The 23,436-nt window shown below is 37.9% G+C and overlaps 1 protein-coding gene across 2 annotated transcripts in view; it reads left to right on the plus strand.

Moving 5' to 3' along the window:
* CAB39 (calcium binding protein 39) overlaps window positions 1–16,025 on the plus strand; it is a 44,090-nt gene extending 28,065 nt beyond the window's left edge. For both annotated transcript variants that reach the window (XM_086754756.1, XM_086754757.1), the window contains 7 exons: window positions 2,976–3,140; window positions 6,933–7,051; window positions 9,874–10,042; window positions 10,768–10,827; window positions 11,484–11,549; window positions 12,414–12,557; window positions 13,421–16,025. In XM_086754756.1, the coding sequence (XP_086610882.1) occupies window positions 2,976–3,140; window positions 6,933–7,051; window positions 9,874–10,042; window positions 10,768–10,827; window positions 11,484–11,549; window positions 12,414–12,557; window positions 13,421–13,609 (912 nt within the window). In that variant the 3' untranslated portion in view covers window positions 13,610–16,025. The remainder of the gene's footprint in view (window positions 1–2,975; window positions 3,141–6,932; window positions 7,052–9,873; window positions 10,043–10,767; window positions 10,828–11,483; window positions 11,550–12,413; window positions 12,558–13,420) is intronic.
* The last annotated feature ends 7,411 nt before the right edge of the window (window positions 16,026–23,436 follow it).

The raw sequence follows: 23,436 nt of genomic DNA on the forward strand, positions 1-23,436 counted from the left end.
ATGGGTTTTTGGATTAACTTCGTTGTGCATTTTGATTTTTCTCTAGAGATTTTTTTTTTTTTTTCTTTTCCTGTTAAAGCAGCATCTTAGGCAATTATTTAGATCTCAGTATCTTGGGAAATCTTGCAAGTAATGCTAGTTAGCCTTCTCTTGTCTGTCTTGAATTTTTTTCCTAGTTTTTCACTTATTTCTTAACATTGGTATTAAATGTAGCATTACATTTTTCAGTGTAGCTATCTAAATTCTATTCTGAATCTGAAATTGCAAAAACAGCTCTGCACACCATTTATTTGGAATATGTTTGAGAGTTTGTGGAATATAGAAGAGCAGAGACATTCTAGAACAAGTTTGCAGGAGTTTATTTCCAGTCCTTTTGATGTTGAGTTTTAGAGAAGAAGAGAAGGGAATGTAGAAATGTTGTATTTTATGGAACTGTATTGCATAAACCCTTTGTTATTGATTAATACTTTCAGAAAACCTAATATTTCTGTATTTCTAGTATGTATCCGGAAATGATAGTTTGGCCTAAGTTGAAGCAAATCTCTTCATGCTGAAGGTGGTCAGAAATCGGTACAGGTTGCCTAGAGAAGCTATGGAGTGTCCATCAATAGAGCTATTCAGAGCGTGGCTGGCCGTGAGCCTGATCAACCTGACAACAGGACTTTGAAGTTGGCCCTGCCTTGAGCAGGTGTTTGGACCCTGATGACCTTCTGAGGAACCTTCCAAACAAAGCTGTTCTGTGTTTCTGTGTCTCTAACCGTTACTTCCCACTGAAGCTGAGTTTCATTCCAAGTTCAAGTGAAGCACATTCAGATGGTCTTGACAGTTGTGAAGAGCATGAGAAATAAATTTAAGTCCTGGTGTCTCTTGAAATTCATGAGTTGTATGTTCATGTTTAAAAAAAACCCAAGCAAACAACCAAACAAACAACAACAACAAAAAAAAACCAACCAAAAAAAACCCCCAAAACAACAAGCAAACAAAAAAAAACCCTGCGCACTTGGTGTTTGGAAACACTGTATTTTTTGTGTCAGGTACACTATTTTTTCTGTCTGGTTTGTAAGCATTTCTGTTATTAATATCTTTCTTGGCTTGGTAGTGAGGAAGAGCCTTCAAGTGTGTTTATTAAAGTTTTGAAAAGGTTCTTCTGTTTTCTGGGGATTTAGTATGAAAAATGATCCACTGAAATTCTTCTTAATTGCAGACATGCCCTCAGTATTGCCACTGTCTTACTTAAAATAGGGAACTACTGGAACCTCTCTTTCTTCCTCTTTCATTTTGCTTTCCAATTTAGTGTGGAGAGACAAACTGCGATAGAATTTTTATTGCTGCTTCCTCTTTTCTTGGTAGCCATGCATCAAAAGCATCTCTTTGTATCTCCACATTTGACAGATGTTCCAGTTCTTTTCCTAGTGAAGAGATATTTCTTCTGAATTTTAAAGAAATAGAACAGTTGTGTGGCGTAGTACTACTACAATATGGTGAGCTGGCTTTCTTATTTTATGTCTTCAGGAGCTGTCATGACTCTTAGCCGTCTTATCGAGCACCTGCTTCTTGCTGTCGTACTAACAGTGCACAGAAAATCCTTTGGAATTTCGATTAAGGAGGAGACAACTGGGACTAGGAACTGCAGTTAGCAAGAAGAGGGTGGCAGCGGGGAGTGGGAAGTTGTGGAGGAGCTAAAAATGATATGGAGCCTCCTTAAAGGTCACGGAATCCTTGCTGCATACCTAGCAAAGCTGGAATGGCTTGGCTTCAGTAGTGTATGTGTCGTGCTGATCTTAAGCCTCTCTAGATATAACGCACAAACGAGAAATCTTTACCTACGCCTTATAGGACAGCTCATATCCAGAAAGTGACCATTTTTTCTCTTCATTAATTTTCCATGTGCTACCAATCGTAAATATTTTACATTAAAATACATGCATAGCTTGTTGGCAGGTTAATCTAATTATGGAAAAGTAATGCACTTGCAAACCATTCATACTTCTCAGGCATGTGAGGAACTAATACAATATAATTAAACCAGCTATTTATGATAAGCGTTGTCAATGCTTTGCCCCCAAGCCACGTAAACATATATCTTTGAAAGGAGTAGTTCTTTTTTCTCCAAGATAACTGTGTTTTAAGATTCAGAAGTGGGTGTTAGAAGTGTTTGTGTTGATTTTTTTAGTTTTACTCATGAGGTAACTCTACTTCCACTGCTAAACGCTACTGCAGCCCATCACAGCAGCTTAAGGATTCCTTACGCTGGCTTCCCTAAGCGAGAGGTCGGACCTACCTGTCTTCTGTTAGATGGACTTCAGTGGGAAGTGTCTTAGACTTTTAATTGTGTCCCGTATCGCTGTTTTCTTTTGAATACACCTCTTCCTGGGTCTATTTGCCAGTTTGTTCTTGTATACTGAGATAATCTGAAAATTAAAGGAGGTTCTCTTTGAGGTTTTGTTTAGTTGGAAAGGAAAATTTCATCCCCACTGACTGGAACGGGAGCCTAGTATTTGACAGAACCTGATAGTGCAAAATCTGTGGAAGAGGTACATTTGTTCTCTCTGAGCAGTTCACTAGAAACTGGCATGTGTCTCTATGTCATGTTTTCCAGTCTGGTCCTGCGTACCTGTTTTATGGAATGGAAATTTTGTTGGGTTCTTTGCATCCCATTGCTATTCTTTAGGGGATTTTTTTTGAATGGGAAGTTTAAAGGCAGTAAAAAGGAAGAGATTTTTACTTTTGGTAACTTGTCAAATAAATTGTGTGTTTCTTGCCTCTGCCTTTCTTTTTTTAATAACATATAACAGTCTTATTTGCAGAAGGATTATCTGTTGTTTTTTTTTTTTTTTTTTTTTAACAGGTTGTCATTTCCTGGTTTTTTTTTTTTTTCCCTTAATAGAATTTTGTGGATTAAAAGAATAATAGAGTGTGCAGTTACAAAGAGAAATGACATTGTGGTCTAACTGTTCTTTTCCCATTTTCTCTAGGCCACTGAAGAGGTCTCAAAAAACCTTGTTGCCATGAAAGAAATCTTGTATGGCACAAATGAAAAAGAACCACAGACAGAAGCTGTGGCACAGCTTGCTCAAGAGCTGTACAACAGTGGTCTTCTTAGTACCCTAGTAGCCGACTTGCAGCTAATTGATTTTGAGGTAAGAAAACAAGTTTGGTATTTCTTATATTGTATATGTTAAAATAAACACATCTGGATTCCCGCCCCTTTAATTCATTAAGACATCTTTTGATCTTCAGCTTTTTTTTCTGGCTGGGTCAAAACTACTAGAAAGAGAACTCGTTCCAAACTACCTAGATAATTAAGTAAATATAAAATAAGAAATCTGTGAATTTAGGCACATAAACCACAAAAAAAAAATTGAAGTAGATAAACCTTTAATCCTGATGATACAGTTCTGTTAAAATTATGGAATAATTTTTAATTGTTGTGTATGGAGAAGGTTTAATCTCTTAGTCGTAGTCCCATAGTGAACGCAAGCTACAAGGCATGTCTATATTCTCATCTCATTAAATTAAATTACTTGGAAAAGTAAGATAATTATTGTAACATTTATGAAGAATTTTAAATACTTAAGGTAAAGCTGTTAGTTTTAATAACAGTCCAGTATTTCTCTCTCTCTTTAGAAACAAGTGCTGCAACCATTTTTCTGGTTGTTTGGTTTTTTTTTTAATGTTTATTAAAAAACCAAACAAACGCAAGTTTTTATTGATTACTTAAAAACAGCAATACTTATTTGTATTCAAACATCTCTCTGGCATTTGTCACCACATCACATGGAATAATTTAGCTTCCCAGTACCACAGTGAAAAACCACCCTATTTAGTTATAAGAAATAGCAGTACAGTTTGGTTTTCCTATTTTCCCTAAGGTCCCGCTAGAAGCGTGGGATTATCTAGGCAAGGAGCCAAACCCCATGTATCTCACTCCACAGCCTTGACCATAAAGACTTAAGGTTGTTTAAAAACTGTATTGTTCATAAACAGGTTGTTCACTATGCAAACACAACAGTTTAAAGTCTTATTGTAGTTTGACGTTCCAAAAACAGTGGCTTTCTTCCCTGTTCTTTCTTCTCTCCCCTCAACCCCACCCATAACTCCCTCTGATTTGTGTTTAATTGTAATATGGTGGTATTTTTTCCCTACCCACACAACTGTTTATACCAAACATAAAACGTTCAGGTTGTTAAATAAGCAATGAGACCTGGGAAAGCTGCGAGAGAATGCTAAAATGTGATGGCCTTCAGTTGCTGAAGAGAGGAAGTCAGAAACGTCATCTGGATTCTGCCGACATCTAGATTCTTATCAGCTTGGTGTTTACTCAGCCCAGTTCTTAGTGAAGGAAACCTTCATTATCTCCTGTGAAAGAAGAATGATAACAATTTGTACATTAAGGAGAACTGTTCATTTTATTCTAAGGGGACTTTAAAAGATTGTGACTACTTTCCTGCTTGTGGACCTTCTGCTGCTTTGTTACACAAGGATATGACAATTCCCCTTTGAGAGCGAACAAGTCGGTCACGCTGCTTTCTAGGCTGGACCATGTCTGCTTTTTAAGGATGGGATCTGACGGACTGTCCAGCTATTGTTGTTACACACCTCTGCTCCAAAGGACATGAGCTTCCCAGTGGTTACAAAGTCAATCAGATGTCAACTTCGATATCCCACATTCCTATGCTTGGGGAGTTTCCTGTACTGGAAAGGATTTCTCTATTACCAGTGGAAATTCAAACTTGTTTCCTGTTGGTTCTTAAACTTGAAGAGTAGATCTAGCGTTTATTCCTTCTGGTGACCCCAGCTTGAGGTCATTCCAGTAATGAAGTAAACATCATATTTTTTTTGTCCAGAACTTCACTCTCATTCCTGAAGAAGGCTTCCTTGTAGAACAGGAATAGACAGCTCATTAATAGACTGGGACTGTTCACCCTGACTCTTAAACTGGCTCCAATGTATTTGAATCTAAACAGTATGGGAAAGGCCCCACCTGGCCAAAAGTAGCAAATTAGAACCCAGAAAAGTAGCAGTTTTGAGGTTTTAACTAAGAAACTGCCCGACCTTGCTGTACGTAAAGGTCTGTTTAAAATGATACCCATATCTGGAAGCTTGCTTTCCAAGTAAAGCAGTCAACACAACCATCTACTTGCCAGTCTTACAAACTTACCAGTTATCTCTGTGCTGATTTGCACTGGTGTGTCAGTAGGAGAGATGGTATCCTTTGTGGAGCTCGGTTTTTTGTTCTTATTTTTTTAAATGAGGAAAACAAAATCCAAAACAAAACCGCCTTTTGCATAAAGGAGCCTGAATCCTTCTACTCGGGAGACAATACCAGCACAGTCTCCCTCTCACCTCTTGCAGTCGTGACCGTTGGCACAGGGTTCAGTGTCTGTTTGCCCTTGTTAGGCCATGAGATCACTTAGTAATGTGTCCTTCTGACAATAACTAGCTGTGGTATTACTGTGTGCCACTACCGGTTCAATTATCTGCATAATAAGGAAATGCTGTTCTTGCTGGTGAATCCAAAGCAAATTGTGAGATCCAGTGCAGAGTTGGCCATGATAGTGAATGAGAGTTGATGACTATATTATGTGGAGTTTGAGTAAAGCAATTTCTGGAAACACTGCTCTACTCATTTCAGAACAAAGAGTTCTGGTGTTGCTTTGGGCTGGCTTTCAATGGAATTGTAATTGAGAAAACAAGCGTGTACAAACAAACTCTTATATCCTGAAAACAACACTCTTCACAAAACTGTCCGTAGCGATTCACAAACATACCATTTGTAAAACTACAGTCCTCCTACATTTTTATAAACATTTGATTTTTTTCTTAGGCAGTCGTCTTGATGTTGATTAGAAAACGGAAATAATTTTGAATAATGGCTGTTGTTTCTAAAATTCTTCCTAATTAAATATGCCTTGCATTTTACTCAAAAGCTGATGTTGCTCAAGACATTCATAGTACAGCTATAGATTGTCAAGAAACATTATCTACGTATGTTTTTTGTGTATAGCATTCAGGGAACCTTCAGGTGGAGTTGCTTAATGGGTCTTTATTTGCAAGTCTGGGCTTAGTTTGCCTAGGCTTTTTCTGGATTAGATCTGATAATGCATAGTCCTGAAGTTGTCTTTATGGCAATCCAAAATAGAAAGTTAGTTGCAGAAATCTGACTTTCAAATGGTGCGTATGAGTGAGTGTGAAAAGTGCTTATATTTATAATCAGCTTTTTGTTAGATGTCCTTACCAATTTATCATCTTTAGCTATGGTCTGGTAGAATAAATAAATAAGACCTATATATAGATTCAACAGAGAAAACATTTTCAGCTCGTTTTGTACTGTTTGGTGCTATGCTTGGGCATTTTCTTGTGTATAATCTGTGCTGAATTCCAGCATCCTGGTCTTACACTTCTTTTGTCTATTGAGAAACGGGAGACTTGAATTTTAGGTCAGTGGATGGGTTCTTACTTATTTATTTAGCTCCCATAAGTTAAGGTTTTCGGTTGGACGTTAACACTGCAGTGAGAGATGCTCTGCACACTCTTAGTGGTGGCGTTACGTGTTCCTAGGCAAGGGGAGAGGATGATGGAGTATTGAAGAAACACACTTTCAGGCAAGAGCCCAGTTAAAAACCGGTATGTTATTAGCAAAAACAAGTATAAAACAAGCCGGGGAGATTGATGATACATAGTAGTATCTGATGAAACATCAACTGGCTCTGCTTCTTAATGTAAATTACCCATGATCTGGCTACAGCGTGATGTAATGTTTTGAGTGCTTTGGCATAGTTGAAATGGATATGAAGAAACGGAAAGTTTGGTCTGTTTAAGATCGGAGTACGAAGGCTAACTGAACTGCAGAACTCAGTGTGGATGCATGAGATTGTTATATGCCTGCTGGACTTGAATATTTTGTGTTTAACTGCTAATGTTTTTAACAGGGCAAAAAAGATGTTGCACAAATTTTCAACAACATTCTCAGAAGGCAAATTGGTACAAGAACTCCCACAGTTGAATACATCTGCACTCAACAGAATATATTGTTCATGCTATTAAAAGGGTATGTACACTGTGAAACATAAATGTGCTTTTACATGAAGTAAGAATTTTTTAAATTAACGGAGAAGAATGACTTTTGAAATATTTTTTCTTCCTTTGCAGTATGCTTGACTTCCCCGCCCCCCCCCTTCCCCTTGGGGCCTGCCTGTAATTCCCCTAAGTAAAGGAAAATTTGAGTAACAAAACACAAAAAATATACTTTTGCATGAAATATGACTGTAAATTGAGAACTGTTAGTAACCTAAAACACTCTTGCTGGGGTAGTAGAGACATTTTCCTTTCAGAATACTCTGTGATCCAAACTATTTCCTTGTGAACTTATTTCTTCATCAAGAGTTAAATGCTGTTTATTTCCTCTAACTACTGTCATTTCCAGTTTTCTGTCCTATCCATTGGTTTTAGTTTGGTCTTAAACTTTTTATTCGTAATGATTTATATTCCTGTAGTTACACAAATGCACCAACTCGGACTTGACCAGAGAGAGAATTATTTGGGGGGTATATGGTGCATGCCAGGCTGCTGTTTTGTCCTCTATTCTGGTATTGTCTGGTGTGCTGGATATTGGAGAATTGTGCCATGCTGAATATGCAGTTGCCACATGTAGAGCTGTGGATCTCAAACATGAAAGCAGAAAGGTGTTATTAACATTTTCATGTTAAAATAAGATTTTTTTTTTTCAAAAATTGAGAATATTCTTTCTCAATTTAAAAAAATTGCTTATGTTTTTAATAACATTAATTAAGAAATTTCTGAAAATTGCAATTCCAATGTGCTGTTCTGAGATAGGGAAGTTCATCAAAGACTAATAAAACAGTTTTTAAATGCAGCTAGAAATTTGAAGTTTGTGTTAAAGCTGCTGAGTAAGCTTACTGCCATTGATGAGTACTTATTCCACCTACTGGGGCAGCTAGAGGATGTATGAAAAGGCCATGCTTTCCAGTGAGATACTTTCCTGTGTTGTGTTGGTAGCATTGAGATGTGAGGATAATTGAGTGTATTTTTAATATTTAAACCTGAAGCTTTATTGTATTTTTTCCTTTTCACTCCTCCTAGTTCATAGTAGTAATTAGAGATGCTGACCTGCAACATAGCTGGCAAATTAGGTTATTTTATTGTAACATCTTTATGTTCACCTAATCTTGGCCATTTGTGTAAGCCCCTGCAAAATGGATTGTACAAGAAATTTCCTCTGTAGAGAAAGCAGGACTTTTACATCATCCAGTTTCATGCTGACTCCAAAGGTTTAGCATCAGAAGCAGTGTGGAATGTTTAGTTCAGTTCATATGAGAGCAAGATCTATACTGGTCTGCCAGAAGTGCTGCTTTGGTTGTTTCCCACCTGCCCTGCATTACAGCCCTGATTTTTGGGGGGAGCAGAATTTAAATGTTGGAGGGATAAAAGGATTATTAATTGTGGTGTAACACAAAAGAAAATATTGATTCAGTACTTCTTCAAAATAATATACAAAAGAAGGGAAAGACATTTGAGGTGCAGGGAGATGAAACTACTTTCTCAGCATGCTTTCATTGAAAGCTGTAAAACATTTGTTCTACTTTTTAGTCTTGTGTTCCCACTCTTCAAAGAGTATTATTCTGCCAGAGATTGTTGAAACACAAGTCAGGATTTTTGAAATGGGCATTTAGTTAACATTTAAGTCACTAAAGCTACATCTACTATCCAACTGATTCAAATGTATGTGAATTTAAACTATGGGATGAGTCTCAAAAAGTTCAGTATCTCCATGATGGGTTAAATGGAAAGTATTGCAGGATTTGACATGAAAATTAATTAATAAGAAATGTTGGTGTATAAAGGTGTATAAGAGGGTTTGACTGCTCCAGAACCAGGCAGGTAACAACAGACATAACTTTTTTGTAGACTGCTGTAGCTTACATTGCAACATGCTTAGGTGAGTTCTTGGTTTGGAAAGGCAGTCCAGTCTTCATCCAGATCGCAACTCTTAGCTTTCTGGGAAAACAAGGAGCTAGTAGCAAATACAAAGGTGTATTTCTATCAAATGTGTCTCAAACTCACTGTTGTGAGATTTTGGCAGCTGCTGTTGGTGTACTCTAAAATCAGCTCAGAGAACCCTGTAGTATTTGAGCAAGAATGCCTGCCAGGGAAGTGTTCCGACATTTTCTAAAGGAAGCCATCAGAGATGGCTTCATCACTTTCATCAGATCGGTGATGGACGTGTTCCAGAGGTCCCTTGTAAGAAGGTGCACATACTTTGCTGGAGGCAATGAAGACTCAGGCACAGAGGTGTTCAATATTGTCCTTACAATCAGAGGACACCGTTGGCAGCATTTCATCTTTGAAGCCTGTCATGTGTAGAGTAGCCAGTGATGCTGAAAAATGGTTTAATGAAAGAGGAGACATGAATTTATGTCTAGTAGTATTAAACTTTCATGCTCCCATTATGGATAGTTTTATGTAAATTGCTGTCATGTTAAAACAAGCAGCTTTCAGGACAGAAATCACCTACTGCTTATCCAGATGTCTGCAATCCCACCAATATGAAAAAAAGAAAACTGATTTTGAGTATGAAGAAAATATTTTTATTTAGCCTTGATTCTCAGTTTGTGCAAGTCATTTGTATTGGCTATAATTTAGCATTTAATTGACAGTGATTTCAGTAATATTTCATATAAGGTAATTAAAAGTGGAGTTTAATGCAGAAATAAGTACTTCTAGCTTTTTTGAATTTTTGTTTAGTTGATAGCACTGAAAACTGTAATTAGCGGTGTGGTGTTGCCATACTAACTTTTGAAAGTATTTGTAAAGAATCTTTGTGGTTTGTTTTTTTTTTTTCTTTTTAAATAGGTACGAATCTCCAGAAATTGCTTTAAATTGTGGAATAATGCTTAGAGAATGCATCAGGCATGAACCACTTGCGAAAATAATTTTGTGGTCAGAGCAATTCTATGATTTCTTCAGATATGTGGAAATGTCAACGTTTGACATTGCTTCGGATGCATTTGCCACGTTCAAGGTAATTTACATACAGCATTTGAATTAGTAATTCTGTAATTCTCCACTATGTGAACCCAGATGACGTGTGTTACATTCCTGGGCAAAAGAAACCTAGGGAGATGGGGAAAAAAATAGATCGTGATGGAAATGGGTAAGCTGGACACCGTTCTTCCTTATTTCTCAGAATGCAAGACATTTATTTAAATAAATATACTGTGTTCCCAATAACTTTCATTCTAGAAACCAAGATTTAAACTGTCATGCATTAGCTGAATACATGTGCGCTTCCATGCCGGGGGCTTTGTAATCTGTGTCTCCAGTTCCTCAAGTGAGCAAACTACTTGTCATTCTGTTACGAACCTGAGTCTATTTGACGCTTTGTCTGTGGAAATTTTTTGTTGGCGTAAAACAACCAGTTATAGGACTGTAAGCATAATATTGATCAGTATTGAGTAGTGAGTCTTAACCTTGGTTTTGTATAGTTCTGTGCAGAGCATAGCCTTGATCCATAAATGGCATTCTTCAGTGATAATTCCACAGGGTATCTACCTGTGTGAACTAACATAAACATAGCAGACTGTTCCTAAGTGATGTGAAGATCCTTAGAAATGTCCTAAATTTATTTGTTTAATGAAATAGCAAAATTTTCCATTCCATATCTTATGTATACTCACTGTTGAATGAGAATGTATATGTACTGTTTAAATATTTTAGTGAAAATCTTGGGTGTGTGCTCTTTTACAGGATTTGCTTACCAGACACAAGTTGCTAAGTGCAGAGTTTTTGGAACAACATTATGATAGGGTGAGCAGATACATTTTAATATTCAGAATTTTCTAGTGTTGTGTATCTTGTTTGAATAAATCAGTATTTTCATTTCTTGTTTAACCTTGTTTTTGGAATTTTACATACAATATTAAACCGATTCAACTTTAAGTAATTTCTACTAAGCGGTAAAATTAGGATCAAGACCTTATTGTTGAATGTAGAAAGGTGTAAAAAGAAGAGAAGGCAGCAGACATGTAGTTCTGTGAAAGCTAGATCAGATTTTTCCGCTAGAGGGAACCCTTTCCTTGTCGTTTTCTTTTGTCTGTATTAACCCATGGCAACCAAAGAATACAGGAGAGCCCTCTTCCACCTGCAGGGGACTCCTGAAATTAATGAACAGTGTTCAGTAGCAGGAACTATTACAGTATAAGCAATAATGAGGTAACAACTATTTCCAGCATGTTACAATCTAAACATTAAAGGCTTCTGAAAGTGTAAATAAACTTTTTTTTTTTTTAAAGTGTATACAATGTTTAAACAGTAGTGACTTATAGGAACCTAACTGAGAGTTCAGATTTTGTTTACATTTTTTGTTATGGATTCGCATCTCTTCCAGTTTATATAAGCATTTGGAAGAAGAGTGCATATGACACTTGGAAAAGTCCTAACTCTTCTCTTTATTCTATGTTCAGTTCTTCAGTGAATATGAGAAGTTACTTCATTCAGAAAATTATGTGACAAAGAGACAGTCACTTAAGGTAAGCCAATTTTATTTTCCTCTTAAATGCAAAGTTAGGGAATTCCTTTGATTTTAAGGTAGGTTGACTTTAATTGAAACAGCTTCATCCTTGGATAGTGTTTATTTTAATTTTTTGTATGTTTTAATTCTTTGCATCAGTTAATTTCCTTTAGTCTGGTCCTTGCATTATTTAGTGTCCAGCACACACCAAGTCATTTCACTCCCTATGCAGAAATGGCTGTATGCAAGTATGTTTGGTTTTGTTGGATTTTTTTTTCCTTCAACAAATCTGGACACATTTTAATAAGTGAATAAAGATTTGCATGATATGACTGGAACAATATTAATCTTGCATTCAAGTAGGTCAGAAACAGTGACCATAAATACAGTACATAACTTGTAGCAAGGATGGTACTTATGGGAAACATCCTTTTACTCCCTTCTGGACAGAGAAGGTAGTAAAAGAAGTGTAAATATTTCTCATTTGAAGTACTGACTTTTGGGGGGAGAGTGTGGGGACGTTGTTTGTTTTTTAAAACCATGTTCTTATTGGTGATGTATAGCTTCTGTATAAATGAGGGGAAAAAAAGAAATTGTAGAGAAAAAAGAATGAAAAAGGCTTTTCTTTCAATTCCAGTTCATATAAGGGGGGAACAGAAGGCAATTTTTTCACTTGTTGAGAAAAGGAAGAAACTGCATCATGGAAATAAGAGGAAAATGCACCCCGCACTTAGAAATTCAGGACATTTGAGTTCTATTGTTACTGTATTGTTACTATATACTGATGTCAACTACTCGATGTGTTTGAAAGCACTTACGAAAAAGTTGATTCTTATGTCCAGTATCAGTCATTTCTTCAATCAGACTTGTTTTCCACTTTTAGCTTCTTGGTGAGTTGTTATTGGACAGACACAACTTCACAATTATGACGAAGTACATCAGTAAACCTGAAAATCTCAAACTAATGATGAACCTTCTACGAGACAAGAGTCGTAACATTCAGTTTGAGGCCTTCCATGTGTTTAAGGTATGTTTTAAAAAAACCCACAATAAAACAAACAGAAGAAACCAATCAGAACTTGAGTTGAACTAATTAGCTGAGCCTAAATGAAGCTTATCTTAATGTCTGCTAAGTGCTTAAAGAGAGAGCTAATGTTTGTTTTTATTATGATCCATCTTTATAAATAGCTGTCTTTGTATAGTCTGAAAATTGTTTAGAAACCACTTGGGGACTTTCATATGATTGTCAGTATAATCTCTCTTAGAAAATGTTGGAATTAAGAAAGATGAAGTGCAGTAAGGGAAGGAGGAATGCATGATTTCCTGTGAAATCATGAAGCATCGTGGAGTTCAAAAGTGTTTTAATCAAGCTGAAGGTTCTATGAAGGATAGCAGTATTTTGGTCAAGTCACCTAAATTTCAAAGCCTAAATTGTAGTTTGCACATTATAACAGATACTTTATGACTTTGCAGCAGACAAGCAAATAGCTTGGAGATATAATTTGAGGTATTAATGTTTTCAGTGAACTTTGATACCCATCTGACACTGTATATAACATGAAACCATGCATTTGCTACAGAACTTAACCGTGAGGTGTCTTCAGTGGTTTCTGCAGAGGGTATTGTGGCTGATCACCTCCCGCAAATTGAATTTACTTTGGTACTGGTGTTCAGCTTCTATTCTAATTTTAAAAAAAAAAAAAAAAAAAAGAAGAGTAATTTTATTTTAAAACTTACTTCCATTACTTTTTCTGTAGAGATACTGGAATATGGAATAATTAAAACATGATTTTTAAGTTACTGTCATCACTGTTCTGTTGGCTAGGTTTGATTTTTAACTGAGCCTTCTGTTTTCTACTGTTACGCTAAATGCCTTTTACTTTCTTGCAGGTGTTTGTAGCCAATCCTAACAAGACACAGCCTATATTAGACATCCTTCTAAAGAACCAGACCAAACTTATTGAGTTCCTCAGCAAGTTTCAGAATGACAGGACCGAGGATGAACAATTTAATGATGAGAAGACCTATTTAGTTAAACAGATCAGGGATTTGAAGAGACCAGCACAGCAAGAAGCTTAATCTCCAATAAACCCTTAAAATATTAAACCCAAATTCAGCATTTGCTGTTAGATATTCAGCATCAGGCACTCTTACCGATTCATGAGGAACATTACTGCTAATCTGCTGTTCAGTGAACGGTTTTTGTTTTTCTCTTTTCTTTTTTAGTCCAAGTTGAAAAACATAGCTGCTGCTTTCTTGCACAATGTGGACTATCTTGATATTTGTGTCATTTCAGAATTCAAAGACACTGCTTGTTTTAGGAGTGCTGAAAAGAAAGATACTAGGTTCGTGAAAGCAAACATATAGATACTAGTTTGGTTTAGGAGAGAAGGTATTAATGTAGCTAAGTAACAGGTTGCATGCTTGCAAATCTGAATAAATCTGTATGTTTGCACTTAACCTTGTTTGAGATATGAGCACAATGTGACCTGTGCATACCTGGCACCATAGTGTAAGATTATATGCCTTGATTTAAACAAAAAAAAAAGTGCAGTGCTTTATTTGTAATCAAAGGGGAAATGTATCTAAGATGTGAGCTTATTGGGATAAACAATTGTCTTGCAAATAAACTGATATCGAAACTTAGCAACTTTTAAAAGAGTGAAATCTCAAGGTTCATAAGGAAAATGTATATATGCCTTTCACTGCTTTATAGAATTTTCTTTTTGACATGATTTGATTTTTCTGAGAATTGACTTGTAAACTTGGAAATATGTTCTAAGGGTTTTTGTTAATTTTACTTTAAAGGTATTTCAGACAGTAGACCTAGCAGTGACATTTTGCATTTCATTTCAACAATGCTTGCTGGTTTCTTTTGTATATAACTCCTAGGCTGCTCATTTCTTTTAAAATATGATTTAATTTGTACAGCAGAGGAATGTTATTGTATTAGTCTGTAACTATTACCTAATATTGAGTTTTGCAAAATGAATGCTCATATGTAATTGAATACTTCGGATCACATGGAAATGCTGATTTAACAATATTAAGTACTGCAGCATTAAAAGGAAAAAAACCCGAACAAATTATTTGTATTCACTTATATAACGGGGTGCCATCAATTAGAGTAGGCTGAAATAGAGAACTGGAACCCTTTGTACTACATTCTTACTGGATGATATTGACCTTATTCAATTAAACTAGCATTGTGCTCACCGGCTCTGCAAATGGCAAAGATTATGCTAAATTAATATCGATTCCTCTTACATCTGGGGAGCCTGCATCATTTCTTTCTTACAGTGAATAACTCAGTACAGTAGCTGTGAAACTGAATGATTTAATTCCCTCCAACTTCAAGAAGTTTCATAGATGTCCTAGTGTAACAAACTGATTTAATTTTGTTGATTTTGTTCTTTAATGCTGCAAACTATCAGTATTTATAAAAACAAACCAACTGATTTTGCACCATGTTTTTGTTACTGTGACCATACAAAAGGAATCTACTAAGTATAGCTAAATGATGTTATTAAAATTGTATCTATCCGTCATATAGTAACGCTAAGATCACAACCAAGCAAACTTACGGATTGGAGTCTGAAAGTTGAAATTCTGCATGGCTGAGTCTGATTGAGACTGCTGTAGAAAGTGTTTGTTGCTTCCTGTCCTCTTCCTAATTAAAATACTGCGCAATCAGCAAGATGAAACTCCTAAGTGATGTTTAAGCTGATTTGAAAGCCTTCACAAGGGAAGTCAGATAGTTTCAGGAAAATGAGTGTTTTCACTCAGTTGTTTAAAATCGCTCTTTACGTTATAATTGGGCTTTGAAAGGTTCTTAACATATCCTTTGCAAACAGATTCATTTTGCCTACAGGAAAGAAAATAGCTTGCTCTTACCGAACATCACTTACACAGGCAGGCAGAATTGGCCATGAGGTGGTATTATAGCTCAGTACTAACCGTTTATTTTATTTTGGTTTATCATAGCTGAGTGGAGGAAAACATTATTTGCCAAGTTACTCACCATAACATATAAGGCTTCCTCTTTAGAAAAATGTAGACTGCTGAAGATTTATACGTGTAAAGACGTGAAAACATTTGGACTGGGATAGAGGTTACTCTATATTAGGCCTTGGAAACAATGGCTATGGTGACTTTTTTAATATGTGAAAACATTTGAATGTTGGCTTTCGAAAAGAAGTTGTATTTAAATTAAAGCTCATTTGATGTGCTCTTCGTATTAAAAAACTGTTGTTCTGGAAGTGGTTTCTTATCTGCTTGAAGGCTTAAGGGTATTACTAAAAGTTATTTAAATGTGAGAGGTTTTTGGTTTTGCCTTTTTTTTTTTTTTTTTTTTTTTTTTTTTTAATAAGAGATGTATACAATTGTAATTTTACTTCCGTGGTAGCATTTCATTTCTCCTAAGGAAAATGCGTTTCTTATCCAAAAAATCTGGCTGGCCCCATAATTTAAATTGAAATAAAATTTTGAAGAAAAACGTGTGTTCTTTGCTGTGTTACTGAAGAGGATGATTTTTTTTTTTGTGGTTGTGTTTCTGTTCTCCTTATTGTCTTAGAGGGCTTCAGCTTTGTCACTTTAAAATGTAAAATAATTTTATATCATTAAAAACTCTAGCTTGCAAAAACATTTTTAGGAATTAAGACAAAGTGTGGTATTAGAGATGTAATCAATTTTAATTAATTGTTGGTGTCCTCTCTTGCCTATTTGTAGCATTATTTGCTGATTCGGTTCCTTTTTTGCATGACCAAGGGAAGAGAGAGGAGGCGCCATCTCCTGCGTCACATCTTGAGACAGGACCTGATAGGATTAGTGGAAGTGAATCCTTGATAATTTCCAGCCCTTCCCTTCTCTGCATTTCAGGAGCCAAAAGCGTGTGCAGTTGGTAGCTCTTTCCTTAGGAAATCCTGTGGTCTCTTTGCCTTTGAAGCTGTCTGCCTCTGTCCATTTTTCATGGGTAACACCCCAACTCATGCAGGGTGGCAAACATCAAGAGTGTGTGTTACATTTAAAAAGAAAACCAAACCATTCGGGAGTTTTTGATGTAGATTCTTCAGATGGTTTTGTTTAGCAAAATTACTGAAAAATCTAATTTCCTGCCAGGAACATACCTTGCAGACAAAAATATTTGGTCTTTTATAACCCCCACTAGAGGCTACACCATTTTTGAGCCTTTATAGAAAATGTTACTATTTTTCTCCCTCACTGACAGTGAGATCACAGGTTACGAGGGGAAGGAGTAGTTTATACCTGCAGTCAAACAAATTGCAAATTTTAATTAAAAGAGTGGTCAAGTGGTACTTGACTGGGTTTTTGGATGAAATGGCCCCAGCAGGACGAGGCATGGGAAATGCAAGATGTTGCACTGACTTCTTCCAATCTGTTTTCCCTGCAGAGCTGATCAGCAGGACCTACCTTACAAGCGACTATCTCTAGGAGACAGAATAAAAGTTGTCCTCAGAGCCCATGGGTGCAGGTCATGGACAAAGCTGCTTTCGGTAAGTTGGCTTATTTTTGTGGCCTGCCAAGTCACTCCTAGCAGACAACTTCACCAATTTTCTTTTTGCTGCTACCCATTTTTTTGTCCCCTTTATCCTAGGCCTTTGCTGGCTGCTTTGTTCAATAATTTTCCTGTCCATATTGCTTTCCTTTACACAGCTGTTCATTTGAGCTGGTGCCATCTCGTTGGGTGCAGTACCTTTTCTGTCATCATTTTGATTTTTTCCCATGATATAGCTGTACTCCTTTCTCCAAAGGTTTTGGCTTTTGTAAGTGCTGTTTCTTTTAGCTTTTCAGCATTTTGTCATTCAAGTTGTTCATTAGTATCATAAAGAGGAAAAAATAACCCTATTATTTTGCAATGTTATCTCTTTAATTGTTCAACTCAATCTGAGCACGCTGAACTTGTGAAGAGTTGTTTCCAGTGTATGTAATCTGTATTTACAAGTGCACCTGAGCAGATCAAGTTTAAATTCTGTTTAACTAGAGGCAAGTCAAAATAAAAAAAAAAAAAAAAAATCAAAATACAGAAAGAAGTTGAGGGAGGAGAGGGACACTTCAATATATTGCATTCTTTGAAGGAAATTGTCTACTTCATGAGAGAAAGACCTGTTCTTCCTTTTCAAAGATACCTGTTGACTTACCTCTATTTAAAAAAACACCACAAAACCCTGAGTTATACAGCCAACGTATAATTAGACTCTTGGTAAGTGTGTTGTATTCACAACAAAATATAAAGGCAAGCTCTTTTTTTCAGAGAGCTTATACAGGAGATTCCGGTTTACACAACAAAAGTAAGGATATTTTGATTTCTTGCTCAGAAATGCTCTGGCCAGAATTGTCTTTCTGTCACTTGTCATAAATGGACCCTTCACGCTAAAGGTTTTCTCGCCATCTATCTCAGGAGAGTTTTCCAACTGTGTTATGGTGGGGCTGAGTGTGATTCCAGTATCCGGGATTACATCCACCAAGGGATGTTTGGAGGGAAGGATGATAAACAGTATGCTGTAATATAAAGAAGTAGTTTAGATATGTTTTTTGGGGGTGGACCTGTTTGGAAAAAACAAGTGATAAATATATATGCTACTTTTAATATCTATTGCAACAGCTGTGTATGTACTATTTAAGATAAATGATCATGACTGAAGCTATATAGTCTCCTTGCCTAAAATTATATTAACAGTAGGTGTTTTTCCATTTTTTCCCCAGTAAATCCCTTGTACTGAGCTATCATGGAGGATCCTGTCACAGTTCTTGTTTCTTCCTCTTTGTGGTAGCCTTTGGGAATGCCTCGCACCCCACCATGAAGAAACTCAGGGTGAGAAAAATGTGAGTGTTGCTTAACAAGGTTCTACTACTAAAACAGATGTCGAACTGAATTTTATATTGCTTAGTGTTATTTGCAGGAGGGGGTTAGGTTTGCATTTAATTTGAGCAAAAAACAAGAACAGAAGCTGTATAGATGTTTAGGGCTGTTTTGGCAGCCTAAGAATGTATATTCTAACATTAATGAATAAGCCTTCATAACTGTAATTCAGGGCATCTGAAGAAGGCATGCAGTATGTGTAGAACAGTGTTTAAACAACTGAGGTGTAAGCAAGCCAAGTTTTTGGCCCCAGCTCTTTAACAGCCTCTACAGATTGTATGGAATTAATCTGTCTCATTATGAGAAATCAGACTATATTTCAGGCTTTTAGGCATCTAGACAGGTTGAGAAATACAGTCTGGAGAGACTAAAAGGTGCAGAGTTTCACCTGAGTGTAAAACTTAGCCTGCAGCAGCTGAATTTCCTCATCTTTTTCCATCTCTGGAATTAGAGAGTCCTGGGTCATGCCAGCTAATATCCAGTTACATGAAACACCATTTTAGGATTTACAATAATATTACATTTTTACATAAAACTTTTTTTTTTCTGTACAAGTTGTTTCTTAAAGAAGTAGAACAGTCTAACACACAAAACCAGTGTGTTGGCAGAGCTGGGTTTTTGTAAGTTGTATCAGAGCAATGTTCTAGAAAGAGGGGGAGAAAAAAAAAAAAAAGAAGCCCAGAGAGAGCTAACATAGCAGGAACAGCTTGTAAATATCTGTTATTTAATTTAAAAGATGGAGTGGTTTGCCATACTAGCTCATAGGCCATCAGAGTGCAATATATGTAATATGGTACACACTATACAGGAATTTTGGCTTCAGTTTATCTAATGTAAGAAACAGATATTTTACAACAAAAAAAGAGTGAAAGAGCTATGGTGGCCGGTGGCTGAAAGTATTCTTGCTTCTTGATCTTATTTGGAAAGCTGGAGCCCAGCTCTCCAATTTTTAGTGCCATTTTCCCCTTCTCTTGGATATTCACTGCATTTGAGTGAAACCTGCAGGTGAAAGGGGAGAGGCATGGTTACAAAATTGACATTGTTAAAATATCAGGGAAAAGGACATGTCTCATTCCTTACTCCTGCTTTACAATTTTAAAATGTTCTCCCTTTATACCTTTGATAGGAGAATAAACTGAAAGCTAGCATGGGGCAATGTCAGCTTGTGTATAGGAACTTTTAAAAGAGCATTAAGTTGTGAGTTCATTTCTGTTAGTTGAATGCTTCTTTTGAGCTGTGGGGTTTTTTTTGTTTTTTTTTTTTTTTTTTTTTTTTTTTTGTTTTTTTTTTTTCTTTTAGCCTTGACTGGTGTAAATTAAATTTGCTGTGGCTACACATTGCACTTTTGGTAATTAGTGACACTTGACAGCTGTGCACAGGTGGTTTTACAGTTTGTAGGTTGCTCTGGTATGAGGTTCGTATGAGAAAAAGCAAAATAGGCTAAATTAGTGGGGACAGAAGATTATTGACAGTTCTAGACATCCCAGTTCCAAAAATGAAATCTTTCTTATTTTACTAAAGTTTTGCAAAACCTAGGAATTGCTAATAATTGTATTGATATCTGTGTTGGCTAATGGCTCTTCAGAATAAGCACTAAATTGCAATCTAGTTTTGGAAGATTATCTGCTAGGCAGGTAACACCCAAGGTGAAATATTATTGTGTGGCTTCTGGTTTCAGCTTGTTTCCACCAGCTGTATAGGCTCCGCTGCCAGCTCTTGGGCAGGAGAGAGTTGGCAGTGCTGCTGGTATAGCTGCCCCTTGCTGTGGAGTCAGCTTTCTGCAGTCTCCTGGCTGACCTGGCCGAGCCTCATCCCACAGACTCCTTCCGCATTAGACAAAAAGCTCCAGGAAAAAGAACATGGAGCAAGATAAGATGGTGAAGCAAAGGGTCAGAAGGGACCCAGTTTTGGAGCCGAGCTGTCAGCATTCTTGCAGCACTGCAGTGTGAACAGCAGTTTTGGGTTACCTGTCTCTCACTCAGATAACCATGTTTAGTCAGCCACATGAGCTGAACTGTTTCTGGTCTGGGGATATGACGGTTTGTAAACCTTCTTTATCTCTTCTGGTGCTCCCAGGCCTTGCTTCTGAACTTCCAAGTCCATAAAGGGTATTTTCTGCAGCTCTGGTCTCTGTTAGTTAATCCCCCTCTCACAGAGTCTGATTCTTCACTTAAAAAATCCCAGCCCTCTTGGCAAATCACTTCTTTCCAGTCTTGCTATTCCCTTCCAATTTCTGCCATTTATCTTTTCAGCCCTTTTTCCAAGGGGCTCTTTTGAATATTTTTGGAAATGTTCTGTAATTGCGGAGTCTCGTGTAAGAAGTGCAGTTATTTATGGCTAAATCATTTTTTTTCTCCAGTTGCAAAGAATTTATCACCCAGTATCATTGCTGCAGGCAATACGTGGTTTCCTATAAGCCACTACTTGTATATCATGGGAAACCAGCGAATAGGCAAGGTGAGATTATCAGTACAGCACATATGGAGCTCACAGCACTGTCAGGCATGCGAGAATTTTGATGGTGTGGAGAGCGATGGGAGCAGCACCAGCATAGTTTGACCATGGTGAACCGTACTAAGAGTTGAGGTGCCACAGGTTTGGTGTGGGCTTGGTTGACCAGATGATGTTAGGAAGCCTGGTGCTATCATCACCCATACACAGCTGTGTGGGGCACCAAATTCCTGGAGTTGATAAGAGATTTACAAAGCAGCCAGGGTTTTACCTCTGCTTTCAAAATGCTGCCCAGTTTGTATGAACCCTTATATTTGGGTTTCTGGTGTCAATGATGGGCTTTGTCAGTGAGTAGTAATTTGTAATCTTTTCTGTCACTTCTGTGCTGCAGGTAGGTGGCTGGGACAGTCTCCTCCTGATCTCAGGTTAGCTGGCAGGGTGTTGTTACAGGTGAACCTTGCTCTCCAAACAGTCACCTGATACCTGTATCATCCAGTGACTGCGCAACAGTCTGCACTGAATCTTCTGAATTCAGTAGAGGAGATGAGATCTTTGATTTCCTATTCTCTCAGTCTGTTAGTCCTAAAAAGACTATTTCTGCTGTAGCAGTTTGATTTGCTGGGCCACTCCCAGAAGTGACAGGTTTAAGGACTAATGTGTGCTCCTAGTGCCCAGGTTCAGACCAACCCTTTCAGTTTGCATGCAATGTCAATATCTCAGCCAGACCCTGTTTCCTTCTGCTGAGTGTCTTATTCATTAGCAATCTCAGGGTAAGAAAAGGCAATTGCAAATCAAACAGCGTTTGAATTGGTACACCAAAGGGACAAATGAGCTCGAAACATTGCCCAGACAACGGCTTCATGGCCTGACGTGAGGGCTGCTCTCAGGACTGGCCTGCAGCCTCTCCTGGAGAGCACTGGGTGATGATACCCATGTCACTGTTGTTTGTTGCCTGAGTGAAACTGGTTTTTGTGCCAACATTTCCACACCTCTCCAGCCTTATCCTCTGGCACAGTTTAGTGCTGTTTGAAGGCTACTGGAAATAATACTGTCTGGAGCACTCTGCTGGAGTGAGATCCTTCAGCCTGTACCTGCTGAACTTCGGGACATGTGTGATCTGCTTCTGAGAGGTCTGCAATGTCTGCAGGTTTACATTCACCATACAGGGAGGTTTTGCCTTATTTGGAGGGGAAAAAACCCGAACACACGTAGTCCCACAGATCAAGGGTCAAAAAGTCTGTGACAGCGAGATGGTTTTAATTTGACCGTGCTTATCTTACAGTGTGGCCTTTAACTTCAGGAGGCAGAAGATAAGTGAGAAGGTATCTTTACCCAGATAGAGTACTGGCAGTTCTGATCTGAGCCTCTCCACACCTCAAAGAAAACTCCTATGCCGAAGTGGGTAATTTTCTGTCGCTTTTTGCCTCCACAGCAGCAGAGGGCACAGAAGCAGATCCAGACCAGACCGTGGTTGTTCGTGGTTGTCCTGGTTTGGCAGAGATGGAGTTAATTTTCCTCTCCATAGCTGAAGTATTTTGGCATGGAGGTGGCCACTGTGGCTTTACGTGTGTGCATTACCCAGTTTATTGGTGCCAAGCAGTTTGTGCCTCTGTGTGGGGTGAAGGCAAAGGAAGTGGGATCGGGAGGAGGAGACAGCTACAAATACTCCCACTGTCAATGCTGAGCTGCTGAGTGGCAAGTATGTTACTCTGGAGCAGGAGTCAGAGTACTAGGGGTGAGGAAGCAGGGATGGGAACTGGGAGAGGAAGGGAATGAGAGAGATGAGGATGCTCTCCTGCAGGATGGCTCAGGGCTGAGGGGGAATGGGGAAGAGGAGGTGATTCCAGCAGGGAGGAAAGGACATGGAGATGGAAATGCTAGCTCAGAAGGCATTTGGGGATTACTGGGAAGTGCTTCCTCCCTCGCTGGAAAACTTGTGTTTGGGCCTGTGTCTTGAGGTGAAGATCCCTGCATGGGGCTGCTATAACATTCTACCCTGCTCTGTAACTGGGGAGGGTTATTGAGCACCACCCCCTGCCCTGCACAGCAGCCACCTGTGGCACTCGTGGCCGTGCCTGTCAAGAAATGTGGTAGTCACAGAGGGCCATCTGAAGATTGTAGTCACAGCCCTCACTTTGTCCGAGGTTGAGCTCTCTGGTTGGACTGTCTCCATCTGAAAATATCCAGATTTGAGGTGGATCCTCTAGGGCATTGCACAGTTTGGTTAGTCCAAGCCAATTCAAAATTAAGTACTGCGTTTCGATCTTCTTTACAAACTAACCTTTTAAAAATGTTTTTTTTGGCAGAAACAAATTGTTTCCCTCGTGGAAAATTTCTGTTTTCGCAGAAACACAATTCTCTTTCAGATTTCCCCTGCGGAAAATTCCCAACCAGCTCCAATTCTAAGACTTGATGCCAGAAAACATCTAGCAAGCATTAGCAGAGAGTGACTTGGGGTGTAACGTATCCTTTAATGCTAACTAGGGCAACACAGCCACATGGAGCTGAGAACAGGCGCTCAGCATCCCTAACTCCACAGGCACTAGGCAATCCACCAAAAATGCACACGCAGAGC

This window comes from Chlamydotis macqueenii, chromosome 9, assembly GCF_036417535.1.
Source record: "Chlamydotis macqueenii isolate bChlMac1 chromosome 9, bChlMac1.mat, whole genome shotgun sequence".
Lineage (NCBI taxonomy): Eukaryota > Metazoa > Chordata > Aves > Otidiformes > Otididae > Chlamydotis > Chlamydotis macqueenii.